This window comes from Erythrolamprus reginae, chromosome 1 (assembly GCF_031021105.1).
Source record: "Erythrolamprus reginae isolate rEryReg1 chromosome 1, rEryReg1.hap1, whole genome shotgun sequence".
Taxonomy (NCBI): domain Eukaryota; kingdom Metazoa; phylum Chordata; class Lepidosauria; order Squamata; family Dipsadidae; genus Erythrolamprus; species Erythrolamprus reginae.
The window spans coordinates 26,747,991-26,772,676 of record NC_091950.1 but is presented as its reverse complement, the minus strand read 5'-3'; the positions used below and the strand labels follow the sequence as shown (position 1 = coordinate 26,772,676).

General features: G+C 41.6%; 1 protein-coding gene across 7 annotated transcripts in view; it reads right to left on the bottom strand.

Annotated features, from left to right (window-relative positions):
* Window positions 1-24,686, bottom strand: part of MYO9B (myosin IXB) — a 116,963-nt gene that overhangs the window by 19,934 nt on the left and 72,343 nt on the right. For all 7 annotated transcript variants that reach the window (XM_070747748.1, XM_070747766.1, XM_070747783.1 and 4 more), the window contains 13 exons: window positions 22,620-22,742; window positions 20,935-21,084; window positions 20,666-20,835; window positions 14,714-15,592; window positions 12,504-12,570; window positions 11,142-11,272; window positions 10,276-10,439; window positions 9,377-9,567; window positions 7,822-7,920; window positions 5,837-6,013; window positions 3,913-3,954; window positions 2,699-2,810; window positions 728-801 (listed from right to left, as the gene is read on the bottom strand). In XM_070747748.1, the coding sequence (XP_070603849.1) occupies window positions 728-801; window positions 2,699-2,810; window positions 3,913-3,954; window positions 5,837-6,013; window positions 7,822-7,920; window positions 9,377-9,567; window positions 10,276-10,439; window positions 11,142-11,272; window positions 12,504-12,570; window positions 14,714-15,592; window positions 20,666-20,835; window positions 20,935-21,084; window positions 22,620-22,742 (2,379 nt within the window). The remainder of the gene's footprint in view (window positions 1-727; window positions 802-2,698; window positions 2,811-3,912; window positions 3,955-5,836; window positions 6,014-7,821; window positions 7,921-9,376; window positions 9,568-10,275; window positions 10,440-11,141; window positions 11,273-12,503; window positions 12,571-14,713; window positions 15,593-20,665; window positions 20,836-20,934; window positions 21,085-22,619; window positions 22,743-24,686) is intronic.

Here is a 24,686-nt window from a genome sequence, read left to right as displayed (position 1 = left end):
GACAGCCTTGGAGGGTGCATCAATAGCGCCGAGGATGAGGAGTCCTTCACTGATCCCCTTACTGAGTGGCTCCTTAGAGACACTTAGTTGGTTGCTTTCGGGAGCAGGATGTCAGTCCTGATATAGAAACATAGAAGACTGACGGCAGAAAAAGACTTCATGGTCCATCTAGTCTGCCCTTATACTATTTCCTGTATTTTATCTTACAATGGATATATGTTTATCCCAGGCATGTTTAAATTCGGTTACTGTGGATTTACCAACCACGTCTGCTGGAAGTTTGTTCCAAGGATCTACTACTCTTTCAGTGAAATAATATTTTCTCACATTGCTTTTGATCTTTCCCCCAACTAACTTCAGATTGTGTCCCCTTGTTCTTGTGTTCGCTTTCCTATTAAAAACACTTCCCTCCTGGACCTTATTTAACCCTTTAACATATTTAAATGTTTCGATCATGTCCCCCCTTTTCCTTCTGTCCTCCAGACTATACAGATTGAGTTCATGAAGTCTTTCCTGATACGTTTTATGCTTAAGACCTTCCACCATTCTTGTAGCCCGTCTTTGGACCCGTTCAATTTTGTCAATATCTTTTTGTAGGTGAGGTCTCCAGAACTGAACACAGTTTAGTTTTAACTGAACACATATCTAGTTTTGTTGGGGTTGAATTCTACCCTTCGTGAGCCTTTGCGTTCTCACAAAAGCTGGCCAGAGAGGGGCTATGACTTACTTTTTTTGTCTGCGAGGATGTGCATCCAGTTTGGATTTTGGACAGGCACTTCTTATGGCAGATCAGCTTACAGACTAGAAGAGGGAAGAGAAAACCGACAAAGAAGTCTTTGTTTGGTCTGGTAGTTAAGGCACCCCACTAGAAAACGGGAGACTGGGAGTTCTAGTCCCACTTTGGTCATGAAAAGCTGGCTGAATGACTCTGGGCCAGTCACCTCTCCTAGCTCAGCTCCCAGGACTGTTGTAGTATGGAAAATGGGAGGAGGAAGGAGTATTAGCTATATTCACCCCTTTGAGTTATTTAAAAAAAAAAATTTAAATTAATTTTTAACAAATTCATATTACACACAACATAAAACAGTGCATAGTGAAATGTGCCCCCCACCCAGACACACACACATTCCCCACCACCAAATTGGGAGTATTCTTGTATAGTCCACTTGACCCAAGAGCAATATATCTATTTACATATTATAGAGTGATTCCAATTTATTTCTTGTAGCTTGGTCTCGGATTCTGCTCGTCATATATCATCTTACCTTGTCCCACCATCCCATCAGTTGTCCCAACTCAGTTTCATTTTCCGAATTTATCCTTTTATCCATAATTTCAAATTGAATATGGTCCACCATGTACCTATACCAATTTTGCATTGTCCATTTTGTCACATCCTTTCAACCCAGAACTATTACTGCCTGAGCGCTTTCTATTGCTGCTTTTTTTATTTCTCTAAATTCTCCCATCGCATTACTTTGTACTAGTACTGCCATTTCCCTAGTGATTGTCCATTGTATATTTAGCATTCTATTGATATCCTCTCACTTTTTGCCAAAATTCCTGCACTATCGGGCATTCCCAAAACATATGCATAAACACTCCTTTGTCTTGACACCCATGCCAACAATTCCCCCTGACATTCTGCTGAAAGTGTGCGAGTTGAACGGGAGTAAAATACCAGTTATGTAATATTTTCCTTCTCATTTCCCTGATTCTTGTATTTTTAATTTTCCTTATATTTTCTACTATATTTTCCATCTCTTGTACCTCTACTTGTATCTCATTTTGCCACCATTTAGTCAATCCTTCAATCGTGTCCCCGTCTGACTGCACTAGCAATTTATATACAGTATATTGGTTGCTTGCGCCTTTATCCCCTCACTTTTTTCTCTTATTATTTTCTCTAACCCTGTCTCCTCCCTCCATAGTACTTCTTTATTCTCCCTTTCATTAAGATATTTACATATTGCATTTATTTGTAGCCACCTTCCCTTACCTAACCACCATTCTATACGATTTCTACTTGGCCTGCCATCCTTCTCATATAACTGTCCCCCTTTGAGTTATTTATAAAAATAATAAAGACAAAATGACAAAAAAACCCTAAACTGAACAATAAAACTAAACTAAACTTAAATAAAATAAAAAAAGATTTTGTTTGCAAATAAAAGTCTCCTTCCATGGCCTTCTTTGTGGAGACAAAATTTTAACTGAGTGGTGTTTGCAATATGGAAGAAAAATGCTAGCTTCTCTGAGAAATGAAAAGGAAGCAGCAACAAAAGAAATTTCTCGCATGGAAAATGATAAAAACTTCTAAATGAAAGAGGAGCAAACTCAGAGAAAGCAAAATGACTCATACAACCACACCATTCCTATGGTGTAAGATCTTTTTCTGTAGTTTGAGCCTTCAAGATGCATTGGGAATTTTAGGAGTTGCCATGCCAACACATCAGGAGAATCCTACAGTGGGGAAGCCTGAAGAATAGGAATGCTTCTATATTTATAAGGAAGTAAACAAGAGCTCCACTTCATAGTCCAATTCAGAAGAGTATTTCTTGTTATTAGTTTTATCTCTCTGCTCCCAGCCCACAATATCATGCAATTGTAAATGAAAAGGCTCATTACAATAAAAAAAATACCCAGAGCTGCTTAAAGCAAGCGTATCAAAGCCCAGATCCTATAAACCCGCACTTACTGCTACAAAGACAAGCCTTCTCCATAGCCCAGATGTAGGAACAGCACTGCTCACAAGACTGTAAGATGTTCACTTGGTAATTCACAAATACATGGCCATTGAGTTCCACAATCTGTAAACAGACACACAAATATCTGAATATACACCTCACTTATTTGTTAAAGTTGTATTTTTAGGAACGTGTTTTATTGACAAGGGAATCAAAGAACCATAAAGCAAAAACTGTCTTGTAAACATGCTGCTTCATCATTATTATCTATCCCAATAAATTAAAAAAAACATATTCCAGTCTACTAGGAATTCTAGAATGGTAGGGGGTTTTCCCCACACATAATTCTGGGCAGAGGTGTGGTTTGTCTTTAGAGCATACTGTGACTTCCTGTTCCATTTAATTTGTTGTAGATATTATAAAATACTCAAAGTTGCTTGCAGACACAGTTCCCCATAATTCTTGCATTTTCTGGTTGTTCTGCATATACACAAAGGCACTTTTTTGCATTTCCAGTGTTACTTCCTCCCATTATGTCAGACTTGCCTTCCCCCAAATGTGGCTCATGCCCAGGGGCGGATTCCATTTATGACTGCTACCGATTCGCATCCAGTGGAGCTCTGTGACCCCTGGAGTGCGCCCGCGTGCATCCGAGCGAGACTTTGCTTCTGCGCATGGAGCAAAATCTCGTGAGAGGACACATGCATGAGATTTTGGTGACATTTTTGCTTTCATGCATGTGCAGAAGCAAAATCTTGCTCGGGCGCTTGCATACGTGCACTGGGGGCACATAACTGCACATGTAGCTCCATTTTTCTTACCGGAACTAGAGTGTGGCCCATACCGGTAGGAACCCAATATTGCTCATGCCACACCAGGAGATAGTACAACATAAAAATCAAACACACTATAATAATTTCTATCTTCTCATCTTCCTCTTCCCCACCCATAAGGGGCTTTTTCTTTTGAAGCAAATAAACTTTGCTTTAAAAAAAAGAAATTTTAAAGTTGCCTCCAAACTTGGCAACTTTAAAACTTGTGGACTTCAACTCCCAGAATTCCATTCCATGCTGGCTGGGGAATTCTGGGAGTTGAAGTCCACAAGTCTTAAAAGTTGCTAGGTTTGGAGAGCTCTGGGATAAGGGACGGTTCTTACAACTGGCAGCACCAAAACCCACGTCTAATTCAAGGCCTAATATAACGCAGAAAATCACAAAGGACTCACCACATGTTCCTGTTTCCGCTTTTTTTTTTGAGCCTTGCTTTGCTGTTGGAAGAGTAAGAAGGAAAAAAGAGGGTTCTTTTTCGCATCCTTTCTGTTCTAGCCGAGCTTTCCATTAGAGCTGATCTCTAATGGAGAAAGGCCGGTTCTTAGAAACATAGAAACATAGAAGGCTGACGGCAGAAAAAGACCTCATGGTCCATCTAGTCTGTCCTTATACTATTTCCTGTGTTTTATCTTAGGATGGATATATGTTTATCCCAGACATGTTTAAAATCAGTTACTGTGGATTTACCAACCACGTCTGCTGGAAGTTTGTTCCAAGGATCTACTACTCTTTCAGTGAAATAATATTTTGTCACGTTGCTTTTGATCTTTCCCCCAACTAACTTCAGATTGTGTCCCCTTGTTCTTGTGTTCACTTTCCTATTAAAAACACTTCCCTCCTGAACCTTATTTAACCCTTTAACATATTTAAATGTTTCGATCATGTCCCCCCTTTTCCTTCTGTCCTCCAGACTATACAGATTGAGTTCATTAAGTCTTTCCTGATACGTTTTATGCTTAAGACCTTCCACCATTCTTGTAGCCCGTCTTTGGACCTGTTCAATGTTATCAATATATTTTTGTAGGTGAGGTCTCCAGAACTGAACACAGTATTCCAAATGTGGTCTCACCAGCGCTCTATTTAAGGGGATCACAATCTCCCTCTTCCTGCTTGTTATACCTCTAGCTATGCAGCCAAGCATCCTACTTGCTTTTCCTACTGCCCAACCACACTGCTCACCCATTTTGAGACTGTCAGAAATCACTACCCCTAAATCCTTCTCTTCTGAAGTTTTTGCTAACACAGAACTGCCAATGCAATACTCAGATTGAGGATTCCTTTTCCCCCAAGTGCATTATTTTACATTTGGCATTCAGCAGTACAAAAATGCTTGGCTTTTGGGAGGCAAGATAATATTCCCACTTCTATGGCAAACTGTAGCAGCACTGGCCCCTTTTACATTTTGGAACTGAATGAATGACTCAGAGGAAACATGCTGAGCAGTTCCATAGCAGACAGAATAACAAGAACACAAGTCTCTACTAGTATTTTCCAAGCTTGACAATTTCCAGGTGTGCAGACATCGTCTCAAGTTTCATTTGGTGGGTCCTAGATGGTGGGCCTTTTCTGCTGTGGCCTCCATTTAACACAACATCTTCTCCTTGAAATAAGGCTGGTCTCATCCCTTTTAGATTTCCAAAGGCCCCTCAAGACCTGATTGTGTCAGCGGGTCTAGGAACCTTAAGAGACTGGCGAAACATTGAGATGGTTCCTGGTTAATTAACACCTCTTCATCTAATTTTTCTGTTCTTTTCTGTTCTGTTTTTAGCTTTGTGCCTTTTTATACTTTTAAAGTTTTTCATATTAAGCTCTATGTTAATCTGTGTATTTTGCTTTTAAATTTATTTCGTGCTACCCAAAGTCACTTGATTGTGAGATAGGAGGCTATATACTGTGTTTCCCGGAAAATAAGACCCTGTCTTATATTTTTTTGAACCCTGAAATAAGCACTTCGCCTTATTGGCATGCACTAAAAACCCGATTGGGCTTATTATCAGGGGATGTCTTATTTGGGGGGAAACAGGGTAAATCTGACAAATAAATAGACCAACAAGCTCCCATAACTCTCATGCTGGGTGTGGAATTCTGGAATTTGGAGTCCATAGACATCTGAATATTGACACGGTTGGAAAATAATACTCTGGATTATAGTTAATTAATGTGATTTAGTTTGTGCAGAGATAATAATGGAGAAATAATAATGCATGGAATCCCCTTTTTAAGCGAGCCAAGAAGAAAACCAATCATGTCAAAACTTTCCATGAAAACCCCCCCAATCTTTAAGAATTCAAATAGGTTTCAAGGACATAAATGCGAGACCTTGTGTTGCTCCGGCTCTTCTTTTTTTGCATAGCTGCGGGCAAATTCATCCAGAAGAGACTGGAAAAGATTCAAGACCAGCTTCACGTCCTTCTCTTCTTTCTGTTTGGCCATGTTGACCACAAGGAGTTGGTAGTTTTCCATCAGGTCCCTGTAGCCAACATGGATCTGTCTGTTCTGTGGAAAGGGGGCAGAAATAAATAGGGGTGTTGAGCTGGGAGGCATCAGCGGTGTGATGGGAACAAGATGTTTCCTCATCGATGACCTTACTCAACCATCAAAACAGCATGTGTACCACATTCAAACATTTGCCCAAAGTTATGGAATTTCCAGCATCATAACTTTTGAAACTTAGCCAAACTCAAGCTTCTTCAGTACCCTTATGTTAGGCAGTAAATTAAGGAAAGGAAAATACTTTCATGTATCATTAACTTATGAAACTTAGAATATTTTTAACAGGCTAAACAGGTTTAAAGGAGCATCAAATGAATTAAAAAAGGATCAGGTCAAGTCTGGCATATTATACAAAGCCTTCCTGTTCGGAGGCAATCTATCTTTGATACGTCAGATTTATGGGAAGCGGTAGCAAAAGATTGTAACCTGCATTTTCTACATCTGAAATTTAATTTATCTAGTGCAGGGGTGTCAAAATCGATTTCATTGAGGGCTGCATCAGGGTTGTGTTTGATCTTGGGGGCCCTGGGGTGGGTGTGGCCAGCTCAATGTCACTTGGGCCTGGGAGTGTGTGTTTCCTGTGGTGACTCGAGCACTCTGCCAGAGAAAAGAGGCTCCCAAGCCCCATTTTTAGCTGTGACGGCCTCCTGCAACCCTCTAGCAGCGAAAACGGAGCTTGGGAGGGCTGCCTGGGCTGGTCCTTCCCTGTTTCCAGGTTTGCCCGGTGGGCCAGATCCAGGATCTGTCTTTGAGTTTGACACCCATGGTCTAGTGGGTTATTGCATTGCATCAAATTTAGATCTGATCCATCTACGGTCGTAACTTTTCTGATCTAAAATGTTGGGGAGCTATTAAATAAGTTAGTGTTTTGTTAAGCAATTTAGCAACTCAGACAGCCAGTGTGATATAAAGAAAATATGTTATATTAGGTGGAAAGTATTGTGCAAGGATGGGAAGACCAGTATTCATATATATGTAAATACTGTCACTGAAGCTCTCTGGGCTACTTCCTATTTTTCAGCTCAACCTAGTTCATAGTTGTTTCATTGAAAAATTGGAGGAAAAGATGCTATATACATTTACTTGAAGCTTTTGGAGGAAAAGTGGGATATAGTTACAATGAATGTTACAATTGTAACTGAAAAAAATGGAATTTCACTGCATATTTAATATAATGCTTATTTCCTTTTTACTAACACAACACTTTACAAACTGAAGGCCTAGCTATTGAACACACTCTCATTGCTAATATAGGTTCCAGTCAATATTCAGGGTGTCCAGGTGGAGAGCATTTTGAATTTCCCTGATATTTCCCTGACCTTTCCCTGTAACTTGCGATCTAGTTAAGGCATGGTCATAGATGACGTCATACCAAATGGCTAAGCCATGGAGAAATATCGGTCATTGAGGAAGCAAGTTGTTGCCACAGTTATGCTCATTTTTGCTTGACTCTGCCAGGTAGTGCAATCTGTTTTTTAACATGATTTTCCCCTGACTTTCAAACATTTTAATACAGTTTGGTTTCCCCCCCCCCAGATTTATTCCATTTTTTTCATGATTTCCCTGATAATTCCCTGATATTTCCCGAACTGCCGATTTCCCTGATAATTCCCTTATTTCCCTGTTTTCCAGGTTTGCTGGACAACCTGATATTTTAAAAGTGCTCCATGTGCAAATGAAGTTGTTTTACTGATTCCTAAGCTGTTGATGTCTTCTGCAAATATTTAATAGACAATTTTGTTTTAAAGCTGTTCTCTTTCATTTAAGCCAATGGTGCTTCATTTGACATCCCCTCCTCACAAGCTACTTACAGGAGCAGAATACATGGTTTTGATATTCCCACGGAACTTCTCAGTGGCTTGAAAAAACAAGCATTCGATGGCTGACTTCTGAGACTGAAGATCATTTATCTGAAAAAAAAAAAGGAGTAACAATACAAGGGGAGGAATGTACTGTAGCCTAAAGACTCACACTGTGCCTTTAGACCTGTTCCCCTCTTTAACTTTGCATTGGTAATCCTGACATTAGGACAAATTGTATGAAGACCTATAACAGCAGCCCCCAACTTTTGGGCTCCACCGGGACCAGTTTTTGTCCCCCTGGACAAAGGAGTGGGGCATGGTTTTGTGCACTATCTAGATCAGTGATGGCAAACTTTTTTTCCTTGGGTGCCGAAAGAGCTTGTGTGTGCGCTATTGCGCATGCGCGAGTGCTCACACCCATAATTCAATGCCTGGGGAGTGCGAAAACAGCTTCCCCCACTTCCAGAGGCCCTGTGGAGGCTGGAAATGGCTTGTTTTCCAACTTCTCGTGAGCCCAGTAGGGTCATGTTTCGCCCTCCCCAAGCTCCAAAGGCTTCCCTGGAGACGGGGAAGGGTAAAATCGCTTTCAGAGAGCCTCCGTGCAAGCCAAAAATCAGTTGGCTGGCACACACATGAACATTGGAGCTGAGCTAGGACAATAGCTTGCGTGCCAGCAAATATGGCTCTGCGTGCCACGTGTGGCACCCGTGCCATAGGTTCGCCAACACTGATCTAGATTCTGCACATGCTTAGCTGGGCAGCCCAGTTCCTAACAGGCTATGCACCAATCTGTGGTTCAGGAGTTGGGGATCCCTGATGTATAAGATGTCAATTTGTGTGTGTTCTTATTTTAGAACCGGGGGGGGGGGGGAAACATAATACTGGGAAAAAAACAATGCAGTGTGTTTTATTCGGAGATCTGATACAAAGCGGAGTAGCCAGAATTTCGACAGGAGAACTCCATCTAGGTTAAAACAACAATGATCCTTAAATTGCTACACTGCCTGCTAGTTAGTTTCCAGGATCAATTCAAAATGCTGGTTATTAAAACTTGTACAGTAATAGCAATGGCAGAAATCAGGCAATACTTGGTCTGAACTGAACATGTCCCCCTAGTCCCGTCATCTAATGAGGTCTAGCTGTGGATCCCATCCTCTTCAAGAGACACCTGGAGCTTGGATTAGCCCCCTTCTATGGAATACTCTCCCTTAAGAGGAAGGGAAGGTCCCTGGCTATTAATCATTCCTAAAGTAGCTAAAGTAGTATTGTTTCAGTAACTACCCGGCTCTTTCGTAGTTTAAGCTATTGGGCCCTTATGTGATTTCTAATTGCTTAATGGACTTTTAAACATTTATATGCTGTTGTTTAAGATTCTGTTGACTCTATTCAGAGTCCTTGGTAACTTTTGCAGACTATAAATATTGCAAATGAAGAGAATCCCTGGGATAGACTGTGTGCTCCTGAGTTAGAATATAACGTACCAGGAAAGTCAATGACACCTATGTATTATCATTGCATAAACGGGTGCTTGATTTGTTTTTCATGCCCAACTGCCGTCTCTCACCTTGTTCAGAAGGAATTCATCCAAATATTTCAGCTCACTAGCATTTGCAATCTCCCTTAGAAATGGTGCCTTCCATTTCTCTGGCGCCCTTTTGGCTTTGCTGATCTTAATGGTACGGTTCCTCTTAGCTTTGCCGAATTCTTTCGTCTGGCGTTCTTCCAACTGGGAGTGATTAGGAGGCCCAGAGGGAGCTGGAAATGGGAAAAACCAAGGCAAGATTAGGAGCTTTGCTTCCCTCTTCCCCACAACCAACATGCTCAGCTGGTTTAAGATAAACAGCTTGTGATTCTCATCTGCATTACAAACATAGAAACATAGAAGATTGACGGCAGAAAAAGACCTCATGGACCATCTAGTTTGCCCGTATACTATTTCCTATATTTTATCTTAGGATAGATATATGTTTATCCCAGGCATGCTTAAATTTGGCTACTGCGGATTTACCAACCACGTCTGCTGGGAGTTTGTTCCAAGCATCTACTGCTCTTTCAGTAAAGTAATATTTTAGAAACATAGAAACATAGAAGACTGACGGCAGAAAAAGACCTCGTGATCCATCTAGTCTGCCCTTATACTATTTCCTGTATTTTACCTTACAATGGATATATGTTTATCCCAGGCATGTTTAAATTCGGTTACTGTGGATTTACTAACCACGTCTGCTGGAAGTTTGTTCCAAGCATCTACTACTCTTCCAGTAAAGTAATATTTTCTCACATTGCTTCTGATCTTTCCCCCCAACTAACTTCAGATTGTGCCCCCTTGTTCTCGTGTTCTCTTTCCTATTAAAAACACTTCCCTCCTGAACCTTATTTAACCCTTTGACATATTTAAATGTTTCGATCAATGAAGTTTGGCATCAGAGAAGACAGGCTAATATAGCAAGTGCCAAACTTTACCTTCAGTTGCCTTCTGCATCACTGTCGGCTCCATTGGCAACATGCAGGAGAAGAGTGGTGGAATAATCTCACTGGTTTCCTCATATACTTCAGCATTCTCTTTGAGAGTCTTCTTGTCTGTCCTTTTTGCCAAGAGTCTCCGCAATGGGCTCTTGAAAGTAGATCTGAGAAGAATGAAAAACAGCTGAAGATGTAGATGCAAAGCAGGCTGGGATTTGAGCTAAGGAAAAAGAACTGCTCCTTCTATGAGGTCAACAAAACAATGTCATTTGGCGGGGCCCAGGGGAAGAGCCTTCTCTGTGGCGGCCCCGACCCTCTGGAACCAACTCCCCCCGGAGATTAGAATTGCCCCCACCGTCCTCGCCTTTCGTAAGCTCCTAAAAACCCATCTCTGCCGTCAGGCATGGGGGAACTGAGATATTCTTTTCCCCAAAGCCTTTACAATTTATGCATGGTATGCTTGTTTGTATGTATGTTTAATTTTACAAATAAGGGGGGGGGTTGTTGGTTTTTTAAAAGATATTTTTAGGATTGGATTTACATGCTGTTTTTGTTGCTGTTGTTAGCCACCCCGAGTCTTCGGAGAGGGGCGGCATACAAATCCAATAAATAATAATAATAATAATAATAATAATAATAATAATAATAATGCAAGATGAAATTATGTACATGCAGCTAAGAAGGCAGCTATGGCCAGCAAAAATGAATGAACCATTTTTCTGTGTAAAGGATCTACTGGAATAGTAATTGGCTGAATACTCTGTGCCCTTCCCCAGATCACAAAAACCTCATCCAATTTATTAAAGTAGAAAATCTTTGTCACTATCACTGCCCGACACCCATAAGTATCCACAGGGCACGCATACTTGGCATCCATCTGTTGGCTGGGTCCTGAAATGAGACCCGTTGCACTTAAGGTAGTAGGTAGTTCCTCAGATTTCTTTGGTGCAATCTTCTTTTGGCTGTTTCCATCACCTTCTACTGTGTCCATAGATGGCTGCAAAGATGAAGAAAACCTGCTTTAGACCATGTTACTTTATTTCATTAATTAAAATAAATACATTTCTGGAATGTAAGGTTGCACAGCTAAAAGCACAAGAACATACTAAACTGTCTTATGCCAAATTAGCCCATTAATCTACCAGGTTTTTTATTTGGCAATGATTTCCCAACTATGCGTGCAAAAAGAGGCCTTTTAGTTTCATAAGCTGCAGTCCTTTGAACTATAAATACTGAAGTCCGGGAACTCTAAATACATGAAGCTTAGGTTTCAACCAATATATTTATTAATTCCTCTTTAAACCCATAGAAATCTGCTTCGAAAGACATTTCTGCCAAAATGAATAGGGTTTTCTTTTCCTTTCAAAGGCTATAGTGCAGTTTTTTTCAAGATTCTGTTCTGGTAAGTCCTTCTCTTATCAAACCCAAAGTATTTGAATTTTAATCAAGCCCATTAAGCTGATTTGTCTTTCAGAGAATTTTCAAACTGGCTGGTGGCTTTTGACAACCAATTTTTTACATAAATTACTATCTGTTTTTCTGTGCCCCACCAATCATTTGTTTAATTTTGTAGTTTTAACATCTTTCTATGAGCTGCTCTGAATACTATTCTAGGAAAAATAGGACATGAATTGATGTACTGATGATAAAAAAGTACATTTTAAACTTTCCATAACTATTCTTCAGGAGGGAAGTCACTTTTAAAGCAAAATTAAAGGTGGTGTGTGTTAGGGCTATGGGCATTCTGTAGAAAAAGCCATTTGCTCTGACTGTATTATGGCACTAAATCACCTTCCAAATAAGGCAGGTATTGGAAGCCAACTTGTACTATCTGATCACTGAATATTCATGATGTATAGAAAAAAAGGTTTGTTCTTCTGCCCAAAAATGTTTCAAGTGTGCACTCCAATCTTCTAGGTGTAGATTTTCCTCTAAACCTCCCCAAAGCTTTTAAGAAAGCTTCTTAAACAGTTCATTTTTAAAAATTTAATACACTGCATCTGTTATCATTGCAGGCAAGCATTTGACTGTAAATTGTGACAGCAAATGCAACACCAGTTCTCCTTGGCAAACTAGGCGTGCATCGGTTTGATTAAGATTTTGCTAATGCTGTTATTTTTTTGGCTCTAACTACTGGGGGCTGTTTTCCCTTGGCTTTGATGCTCCTTTGCTGTTGGCTGTAGTTACGAGGACCACAAAACGAACTGGTCTAGTTCAGCAAGCAGTACCTGGCTTGTGGAAGTGGAAAGAGTGACCTTGGGGAAGTCGTCCAAGGAAGAAGCAGTTTTTTTCTTCCTGCAAGGGGGGAAAAAAATATTTCAGAATGAAACTACCTGTGCTTTAAAAGGATCCTGTAAAGAGGCCAATCATGTTTGAGTTGTGAATCTGCGTGGACAAATTTTGACAGATCTCCTTGGGCACTTTTATGCGCTCCAACTCATTCATTCAAACTGAAACAATTTCGAGGTAGAACTTAAAGGGAGGTGATGCAAGCTGTTGAAAATTGTCCTTTTCAAAGAAAGTCAAGACCCACTTGCAGTAATGGCAAATAGCATGTAGACATTTATGTATGTATGTATACTGATAAAAAAAATAAAGAGAATACTTAAACAACAGAATATAACTTCAAGTAAATCAAACTTCTGTGAAATCAAACTGTCCACTTAGGAAGCAACACTGGTTGACAATCAATTTCATTTTGTTGTCAGCACATTTAGCTTTGTACAATGAGAATATTTCATTCATTCAGATCTAGGATGTGTTATTTGAGTGTTCCCTTTATTTTTTTGAGCAGTGTTTATATGTATGTATGTATGTATGTATGTATGTATGTATGTATGTATGTATGTATTTGATTTATATGCTGCCCCTCTCTGAGGATTCGGGGTGGCTTATAAGAGATATAAAAATGTGAACATCCTAATCAAATTAATTTAAAACTAGTGATCTAAAAACCCCAGTGGCATTAAAAATCAATCATTGCCATTCACACAACAAACATAGATTATATTCGTTGCCCAGGAGGCTACAGTCTAATGGCCGCTTTGCTGGATATATTTCTTGGCTAAGCACCAGTAGTGGGCTGCTGCATGGACGGTCCGGTACGCTGTCCTGGTAGGAAAAAATGGAGATGCGCACGCATCTCCACATCCCTGATGCGTGCATGCATGCACTGGCGCAAGATTCAGCTTCTGCACATGCACAGGAAGTGAAATCTCACACAAGGATGCTTATATGCTCAAGATTTCACCAATTTTTGGCAGTTTTTGCTTCTGCGCATGTGCAGAAGCCGAATCTCATACTGGCAGGCATGTGTACACCAGACACATGCACACCTGTGCCAATCACCAGTAGTACACCAGTAGCGCCAGCAATGAGGAGCCCTTCACTGCTGAGCACCTGACCCTGTAAAAACCAGAAATGCCCCATGATTGTATTGTATCTGAGTAATGCTGCTTAATGCCTAATGCCTTCAGTTATGTTTGCAGGAGAATTGTTTCAGCCTGTTTTTAACTCTTTAGTTGTATCAGGGTACGGCAGTGAGAATTCCAAGGTATGCCGATGTTACACCAACACTCCGCAGTCTGCATTGGTTGCCGATCAATTTCCGGTCACAATTCAAAGTATTGGTTATGACCTATAAAGCCCTTCATGGCATCGGACTAGAATATCTCCAGGACCGCCTTCTGCCGCATGAATCCCAGCGACCGGTTAGGTCCCACAGAGTTGGCCTTTTCCGGGTCTCGTTGACTAAGCAATGTTGTTTGGCAGGACCCAGGAGAAGAGCCTTCTCTGTGGCGGCCCCGACCCTCTGGAACCAGCTCCCCCCAGATATCAGAGTTGTCCCCCCTCCTTACCTTTCGCAAGCTCCTTAAAACCCACCTCTGTTGTCAGGCATGGGGGAATTGAAATTTCCCTTCCCCCTAGGCTTATAGAATTTATACATGGTATGCTTGTATGTATGAGTGGTTCTTTAAATTGGGGTTTTTTAGATTGTTCTTAATATTAGATTTGTTTACATCGTCTTTTTATATTGTTGTTAGCCGCCCCGAGTCTTCGGAGAGGGGCGGCATACTAATCAAATCAAATCAAATCAAATCAAATCAAATCAAATCAATCAATAAATAAATTAACCTGCTGAAGGAGGTAGCAAATAGAGATACCACTTTAGAAAGTTATTGGGTACTGGTCTCCCTGGGACAACTATGAGAAACATGTTTCCTTTGCATATATCTGAATTTTAATCGCTTATGTTGCAATAATCATAAGTGTGAAAAATGCTCGTACGTTTTTCAGTGCCGTCGTAACTTTGAACGGTCACTAAACGAACTGTTGCAAGCTGAGGATTACCTGTGCTCAAGATCTAATTTTTCCCATTTTTAAAAATTTCTCGTCCTTTTTCAAGATGAAAGATGTACTGTAAAGCCCAGAATCTTACTTTAATTGTGCAGAAGAAGACGTCACGGCAGGGACACTCTTCTCTTCCAAAGATTGGCTGATCAGGTAGTTCTGCCCGCCGACCTGCTGCCTCTTTCCTTGCCAGCGCTCCCGCTTATCTCGCAGCTTGCTCGGGTCATCCTGGTACCGTTGAATTTGGAAGGAAGGGGGGCTGCCTAACTCGGCGGGCTTCCTTTTGTCAGTGTGGGTCCGGAAGCTCCGGTTAGCCATCAGATTGTTCCCCCAGGTTAGATCCAGCTCTGTGGGCCTCTCAGGGTAAGTGAAGCTTTGGCTGGTCCGGATCTTGGGGGTTTCCAGCCTTTCCTGTACGTTTGCATCCTCTTTTAGCACCCAACATTCCGGTTTCGGTCCTGGGCTTGGACTGGGAACGAGTGGGCCACCATCGAAAGGAAGAAGATGATTGTCAGTCCCTGGTGCTCCTTCTTCCCCGGCACATCTGGGGAGCATTTCTGAAGAAGGAACTGCATCTTCTCCTGCAGGTTGCTTTGGAGCCTCTTCTTCTTCCTCTTCTGTGTGGCGAGGGGGGCTATCTTCCCTGGTAGGGGCTTCGGGCCCCTCCTCAAATGCTAAGACAACCTGCCTATTTTGCAGCTTGTTGTGCTCCAATCCTCTTTGTCGGCGGTTCTCACGTTTTTTCCGGTTGATCTTTTGAGAGAGAGGAGGAGGCTGGTTTTCTGCTTCGGCATTTTCAGCTCCATCATCTTCTGCTGTCTGTCCAGATGTTTCATCCAGCTGCACCTCGAGTTCAACAGGCATCTGGTCCGAGATGGGTTCTTTTGGCTGGAGCAACTCATTAGCTTGCCTTAAAAGTTCCTGTTCCTGTTCCTCTTGCTTTTTCTCTGCGATCATTTGATGAAACCTAAGGGTTTAAAGCAAAAAAATTAAAATTAAAAAGCTGTCAAGGTTTTTTCCTGCCTGAGAAAGACAATCAAAGACGTCCAAAGACGGGCTACAAGAATGGTGGACGGTCTTAAGCATAAAACGTATCAGGAAAGACTTAATGAACTCAATCTGTATAGTCTGGAGGACAGAAGGAAAAGGGGGGACATGATCGAAACATTTAAATATGTCAAAGGGTTAAATAAGGCTCAGGAGGGAAGTGTTTTTAATAGGAAAGTGAACACAAGAACAGGAGCACACAATCTGAAGTTAGTTGGGGGAAAGATCAAAAGCAACATGAGAAAATATTATTTTACTGAAAGAGTAGTAGATGCTTGGAACAAACTTCCAGCAGACATGGTAGATAAATCCACAGTAACTGAATTTAAACATGCCTGGGATAAACATATATCCATATATCCCTAGAAACATAGAAGACTGACGGCAGAAAAAGACCGCATGATCCATCTAGTCTGCCCTTATACTATTTCCTGTATTTTATCTTACAATGGATATATGTTTATCCCAGGCATGTTTAAATTCAGTTACTGTGGATTTACCAACCACGTCTGCTGGAAGTTTGTTCCAAGGATCTACTACTCTTTCAGTGAAATAATATTTTCTCACGTTGCCTTTGATCTTTCCCCCAACTAACTTCAGATTGTGTCCCCTTGTTCTTGTGTTCACTGTCCTATTAAAAACACTTCCCTCCTGAACCTTATTTAACCCTTTAACATATTTAAATGTTTCGATCATGTCCCCCCTTTACCTTCTTTCCTCCAGACTATACAGATTGAGTTCATTAAGTCTTTTCTGATATCCATCCTAAGATAAAATACAAAAAATAGTATAAGGGCAGACTAGATGGATCATGAGGTCTTTTTCTGCCCTCAGTCTTCTATGTTTCTATCATTATATAAAACTCAGTATACTAATCTGGGCGTGGTATAATCTGAGCATGTGCAAGAATGAAGAGGGAGAAGGGTGGAGTTTAGCCTGAGTTCTCTCCCATTGCTCTTGATTGATTCTGATGGAGAAGGATGTCTGTTGAAAGTGTTTCTGTAAATATGGCACTGTAACCTTCATTTGTGCATCTGTAAAGATTGTTCTGAATCTCAGCCACAGGCAGCCACTTGTTTCTCAAGCTTCCGGGTTTTAAATGAGAACTCCGACAAAAGCAATTTATCCAGGAATGGTTTTTGTGTGTTTGGGTATACAGTATATAACTTTGAGTCAACTTCTAGATTAGTCCCTGCAGTTTTCTTGGCCAAATATTTGGAAGTGGTTTGCCACTGCCTCCTTTCTAGGGCTCAGATAGTGTGACTAGTCCCAGGTCATCCAACGTGTCAACCCTGAAGCTGACCTGACCTAGGGCATTTTGAGGGTTCAGTGTTGCCACACTGGAGCTGATGGATAGGGAGGGGGGAATAGGGATAGCTGGTGTTTTGTAGCCTAAACAAAATACTTTCTCATGGAAACCAAGAATATTCTCACACCTGGTCAGAGAGGAGGAGGAGTGATGTTGCCAGGCAACCGGACAGCACATTGATTGGATCATGTGACCGACCGTTTGAGGAAGGGGCAAAACTTTTACTTTTAATTAGGTGAAAACTGTGGGGACCTTCAGAGTCGGTTTTCACCAGGACTTTGCCAATATGATATACCCAATGAAACTATTCTTTGAGTAATACACCTGCCTTGGAGTTTTGCTTGCTATGGGGGCATTACTTGGAATCATAGAAGACTGACGGCAGAAAAAGACCTCATGGTCCATCTAGTCTGCCCTTATACTATTTCCTGTATTTTATCTTACAATGGATATATGTTTATCCCAGGCATGTTTAAATTCAGTTACTGGAAGTTTGTTCCAAGGATCTACTACTCTTTCAGTAAAATAATATTTTCTCATGTTGCTTTTGATCTTTCCCTCAATTAACTTCAGATTGTGCACCCTTGTTCTTGTGTTCACTTTCCTATTAAAAACACTTCCCTCCTGAACCTTATTTAACCCTTTGACATATTTAAATGTTTCGATCATGTCCCCCCTTTTCCTTCTGTCCCCCAGACTATACAGATTGAGTTCATGAAGTCTTTCCTGATACGTTTTATGCTTAAGACCTTCCACCATTCTTGTAAACCTGACAGCTAGCTTTGTACCCAAACTGGGAATACAACCAGTGAAAGGCTCCTCGCCATCAGCGCTCCCGGTGACCGGCATGGGCGCACGCATGTCCGCTGCGCTTACCGGCACGCACGCACATCGGCGTGAGATTCAGCTTCTGCACATGCAGAAAAATCTCACGTGAGGATGCTTGTGTGTGTGAGATTTCATTGATTTTTGGTGATTTTTTTGCCTTTGCGCATGCTCATTTGCAGAAGCAAAAACCCCACCAAAATTTGGCAAAATCTCTCACGCGCGAACGTCTTCATGTGACATTTTGCTACATGCGCAAAAGCCAAATCTCATGCAGACGCACCCGTGCATGCATCGGGGACACAGAGAGGTGTGTGCCTCTCCATTTCCGCTACTACACTACAGTGTGGCCCGTGCAGCCCACTACCGACTACAACCTCTGAGTTCCTAGGCTGGTGCTTTAACCACTAGACCAAATTGGCCCTCTCAAGAATAAAAGCTGCAGAGTGAAAACATGAAAATGTCAAACAGGATACTCAGCATCCCTTTATTACTACCACTGCCCCCTTCATGTGCCACATGATTCTTGACCAATCTATATTTTCTTTTATGTACACAGAGAGCAGATGTTGCAGTACAGCATAAATGTTAGAATAGGATTATATCATATACAGTGATACCTCGTCTTACAAACGCCTTGTCATACAAACATTTCGAGATACAAACCTGGGGTTTAAGATTTTTCTGCCTTTTCTTACAAACTATTTTCACCTTACAAACCCACCGCCGGTGCTGGGATGCCCCGCCTCCGGACTTCCGTTGCCAGCAAAGCTCCTGTTTTTGCGCTGCTGGGATCCCCTGCGGCTCCCCTCCATGGGAAACTCCACCTCCGGACTTCCATGTTTTTGTGATGCTGCAGGGGAATCCCAGCAGGGGAATCCCAGCAGCGCAAAAACAGGAGCTTCGCTGGCAACGGAAGTCCGGAGGTGGGGTTTCCCAGCGAGGGGAGCCTCAGTGAAATCGCAGCATCACAAAAATAGAGGTCCGGAGGTGGGGTTTCAAGGACTTGGTGTTTTTGCGATGCTGCGATTTCACTGAGGCTCCCTTCACTGGGAAACCCCACCTCCGGACCTCCGTTGCCAGTGAAGCACTCGTTTTTGCGATGCTGGGATTCCCCTGCTGGGATTCCCCTGCAGCATCGCAAACACACATAAGTCCAGAGGTGGGGTTTCCCATGGAGGGGAGCCTCAGGGGAATCCCAGCAGCACAAAAACAGGCACTTCAGCTGGCAAAAGAGGTGAATTTTGGGCTTGCACGCATTAATCGCTTTTCCATTGATTCCTATGGGAAACATTGTTTCATCTTACAAACTTTTCACCTTAAGAACCTCATCCCGGAACCAATTAAGTTTGTAAGACAAGGTATCACTGTATATCTGGACCTATAGCATAAAAATGCTCTGCTTACCCTGATTCTATTATAGCCAGGATAGGACGGTCCTAACTGCTTAATCTGTATTTCTGGTGAATTACAACAGGGAAACAACTGACCATAAAAGGGCTCAATAAACATCTCACTGATAAACAAGTTTACATCATTCCAGACAGGATGTTATCTGATCAAAGGGGGAGATTTACATTGCCTGAAGCAACACAGGACGAGACGGTGATTAAGGAGATTGGTTGTGATAAGGCAGAAGGCTTCAGAGAAATTAGGTGTGAGAAACATTTGCTCAAAGGAAAAGTTTCTAGGAAATTGGTTTGTGGTATCTGGAGAAAAGGAAGGACTCAAGATAGGTCATGTTTGAAGTTATGCTATTGGATGTTTGTGTATCACTTGACATGTACGTGTAATTATCCCCATCTGCTTATGTTCCCAAATAAAAAGAGGTACACGGCTCCATACTGTGCCACTTCACCCAGAGAGAAAATGTGTCCAAGTCTTCTTTGTAGGATTCGCGTTCGTGAGTGATCCCACACGGCTGGGTTGCTCTTAGCCCCTCTGAAGACATTGTCTTCATCAGGGACTTTGCAGCATCCACAAGCATATGCACCCAAGGTAAAAAGGAAAAATCTTTTGCTTTGAAGCATTGGTCTGGCTTTTCTGAAAGTGCAATGTTGCGCCTGATGGATTTCTGCTTTAATCTCACTAGATTCTTCCTACTTTATGACTTTAAGCTCAAGAGATACGACTACTGTAACGCTCTCTACATGGGGCTACCTTTGAAAAGTGTTCGGAAACTTCAGATCGTGCAGAATGCACCTGCGAGAGCTATCATGGGCTTTCCTAAATATGCCCATGTCACAGCAACACTCCACAGTCTGCATTGGTTGCCGATCAGTTTCCGGTCACAATTCAAAGTGTTGGTTATGACCTATAAAGCCCTTCATGGCACCGGACCAGAATATCTCAGGGACCGCCTTCTGCCGCACGAATCCCAGCGACCAGTTAGGTCCCACAGAGTTGGCTTTCTCCGGGTCCCGTCAACTAAACAATGTCGTTTGGCGGGACCCAGGGGAAGAGCCTTCTCTGTGGCGGCCCCGACCCTTTGGAACCAACTCCCCCCCAGATATCAGAGTTGCCCCCACCCTCCTTGCCTTTCGTAAAGTTCTTAAGACCCATCTCTGTCGTCAGGCATGGGGGAACTGACACCCCCCCCCCGGGCCTATACAGTTTATACATGGAATGTTTGTGTGTTTGCTTGCTTTTAATAATGAGGTTTTTAGTGTTTTTTAAATTATTACATTTGTTTTTTACATTGTTCTTGTTATATTTGTGAGCCGCCCCGAGTCTACGGAGAGGGGCGGCATACAAATCAAATCAAATCAAATCAAATCAAATCAATCAATCAATCAATCAATCAATCAATCAATCAATCAATCAATAAATAAATGATACGTAAAACGGTGCGCTACTCACCTCTTGCGTTGCAGATACCCCCGTGCCAAAGCCTGAAGGAGATAAACCCTCTTCTTCTGCCACTGGTATAATTTCCTTTCTCGGTATCCACGCCATGCCGATTGGATATAAATAGCAGCATTTTCTTTCTCCAGCGCCCTCCGGACGACACAGTAAGAACGCCAGCACACCTGCAATTGACACATACAGAGGAGGAACAGATCTTCACGGGAAGGAAAAGGTGGCTCATAAAAATGAGGGAAGATGGCGACCCTCACCAGGGCCCCTACCTGCAAGGTAATTGCGGCCTGCCGAGCCCGGAGGAAGCGCCTCCTCTCTAGCACCATTCGCAGCCAGCTCTGGAGGACAATGATCTTCCGGATGACTTCCTTGTGTAGGGTGTCTTGGAGCACCTGTCGGGTGGCTTCTTTCATGAATACCTGGAGGGCAGGAAAGACACTGTCAGCGTTCTGAGTAACGCACCCACTGATAGCAGAACTCTGAGGCAGGTAGATTCCTCAAAGAACCCATTCATTGTTTATATCAGCACAGCTGCTGAAAACCAACTTTAACGCCTTCTGCCTCATACATCCCAGCAACTGGTAAGGTCGCACAGAGTCGGCCTCCTCCAGGCCCTGTCGGCCCTAAATGTCGGCTGGCAGATCCATGAGGAAGAGCCTTCTCTGTTGTAGCCCCGATGCTCTGGAACCAACTGCCCCCAGAGATTCACACCATCCCCACCCTCCTTGCCAAAGACACACCTATGCCGGCAGGCCCAGGAACCACGAGAGTCAGTTTTGCTTTGGTCGTTACATGAAAGAAGGATGATTTATTTTATTGTGGATTATTTATTTATTTGTTGTTTGTTTGTTTATTTGTTTGTAATGTTTTAAATTCAATTAGAAACATAGAAACATAGAAGACTGACGGCAGAAAAAGACCTCATGGTCCATCTAGTCTGCCCTTATACTATTTCCTGTATTTTATCTTACAATGGATATATGTTTATCCCAGGCATGTTTAAATTCAGTTACTGTGGATTAACCAACCACGTCTGCTGGAAGTTTGTTCCAAGGATCTACTACTCTTTCAGTGAAATAATATTTTCTCATGTTGCTTTTGATCTTTCCCCCAACTAACTTCAGATTGTGTCCCCTTGTTCTTGTGTTCACTTTCCTATCAAAAACGCTTCCCTCCTGAACCTTATTTAACCCTTTAACATATTTAAATGTTTCGATTATGTCCCCCCTTTTCCTTCTGTCCTCCAGACTATACAGATTGAGTTCATTAAGTCTTTCCTGATACGTTTTATGCTTAAGACCTTCCAATTTATTGTTATTTTCTATTTTATTCTTGTAAGCTGCCCTGAGTCCACAAGGAGAAGGGCGGCCTATAAATCTAATAAAATAAATACATAAAACTTCCAGTGGTTTTCTCCTGATTAAAAGAATAAACACCCCCCCCCTTCCAGGTGTCATGGTCACATTGTCCAATGAATATAGTTAGCAGGCTCCTCTCCTCTTTCAGCAGCCACCTGCTACGATGACCTTGGTTCCCACAGGAGAACATTTTGTTTTGACTGTCAGCTGAGCTATCTACTTCCCCCCTCCCTTCTCCCTCTTAGGCTTTGTGGCAACTATGAGGCAACACAATATAGCTTCCACCGGGTTCACTTCAGAGTAGACAATTGCCTCTGATTATTTAATTTTTTGAAACTATCAAATTGCAACAGCAGAGAGCTATAGAAGCTTCCTGGATGAGAAGCGAAATGTCTTCAAAGAAGAACAAGAAAGTCCAGTTGCCTCTTGAAAAAGCACCTTTGGGATAGCAATGTTCCCAAACAGAATAGGACACATAAAGAGAGGATTGGTCAATATAAAGAAGGAAAATTCACCTAAGGTGTTTCTGACATTTGGTCTTATTCCAAAGGTCAGGTTGAATGTATTTTGTTTTCGGTTTGTTAAGTCAAACGTACCTTGGTCTTTCCTATTTGATAGCTGCTAGTGTCCAGGTTCAGCTTGTTTAACAGAGCATTAATTTCTTCCTTGGAGGCTTTGACATTTTTGGGCAGCAACACTTGAAATTGATCAATAAAATCCTAGGAAGGTAATGCATAAGCAAAAGCCGATTTAGCCAAGAACTCATTATCCGACAATGAATTTGAATTTCTGTCCGTCTTCCTGCCTTCCCTGCCTTCATTATTTTTATAAATAACTCAAGATGGCGAATAGCAATACAGTGTTCCCTCGATTTTCGCGGGGGATGCATTCCGAGACCGCCCGCGAAACTCAAATTTCCGCGAAGTAGAGATGCGGAAGTAAATATACCATTTTTGGCTATGGACAGTATCCCTTAACACTTTAAATCCCTAAATTACCATTTACCATTCCCTTAACAACCATTTACTCATAATTATTACTGGTACTCACCGTTGAATAAGACACTTAGTGATCCTGATATTTACAAACATAATTATTTATTAACAATAATTATTTTTTTTGTTATTTATTTGCAAAAAATATTAGTTTGGCGATGATGTATGATGTCATCGGGCAGGAAAAAACGTGGTGTAGGAAAAAAACCCGCGAAGAATTTTTTTATTAATATTTTTTTGAAAAACCGTCGTATAGGCTATTCGCGAAGTTCGAACCCGCGAAAATCGAGGGAACACTGTATATCCAAAACACCTTCCTCCTCCTATTTTTTTTCTTCACCACAACAATCCTCTGAGGGCTGAGAGACAAAATGACTGGCTCAAAGTCACCCAACCATCTTTCTTGTCTAATGCACGTCTTGATTCCCGCTTTCTAGCCTGGCGCCTTATCCACTAGACCAGGGGTATCGAACTGGTGGCCCACGGGCCGGATGCATCACACACAGGCCACGCCCACCCCAGCTCCGTGAAGGGGGAAAACACCATGATATGTCACGTGATGTCCTGTGTTTTTATTTATTTATTTATTTATTTATTGGATTTGTATGCCGCCCCTCTCCGGAGACTCGGGGCGGCTAACAGCAATAATAAAACAGCATATAATAATAATAAACATATAATAAACACATATACTAACTCCAATAGTCATAGCTAAATTAATGTCCACATAGGCTCCACTAACAACACAGGACCTTCCTTTTATGGAAGGTCCTGTGTTTTTATGGAAGGCTTTTCAGAGTTAAGCTGAAGCTTTATTTCTTGCAACAAATGATCACAACTCCTAACATGCATTTATGTTATAAAATGTGGACACTGAGTAGTCATTCCTAAATGACTCATCATTTTTTTTCACCAAGCTTCTAGTTTTTTTATACTATTCTCCTCAAGGTGTTATTATCATTGCCATCATAATAATCAGAGACCAAAGGAATCATTAAAAGTACTGTTAATAGGACAAAATGTACTTCCAAAATTAAAAACAGTTAAAGAGAAAACAACTTGCTATTGAAAGTGACTGACAAACCTTAAGCTGTGTCATTACTAAGTACACCTAAGTTCAAACTCAGCACTGTCTAACTGCAAGCTGAAGTGAACAGTTTAACAATTTTCACATACATTTTTAAAAAGCACACAATCTCAACATGCCCCCCGTCCAATGTTTAATAATCAGGGGATATTAAACCAGATTGCCAGATAGACAAAGGATAATATAGCAAAATATGAATAATTATTTCAACTGTCTCATCTAGACCCTAGCACAAGATCTCTGGATATAGGAAGTTATCTTTCTGCAAGGTCAGATCAACGAAAATTTAGGTAAATCAAATCTGTAACTATACTATTTTTTTTTTCATGAGGAGGCATAACTTAGCTGCAAGGGGTGATTGGGCTAGATTTGTGTCCTTATATGCAAGTGGTAGCATGTATAGATTCAGAACAAATACACGACTAAGGAAGCAAAACTCTTTGGTATTTCAAGTACAGTGATACCTCGTCTTACAAACCCCTCGTCATACAAACTTTTCGAGATACAAACCCGGGGTTTAAGATTTTTTTGCCTCTTCTTCCAAACTATTTTCACCTTACAAACTCAAGCCGCTGCCACTG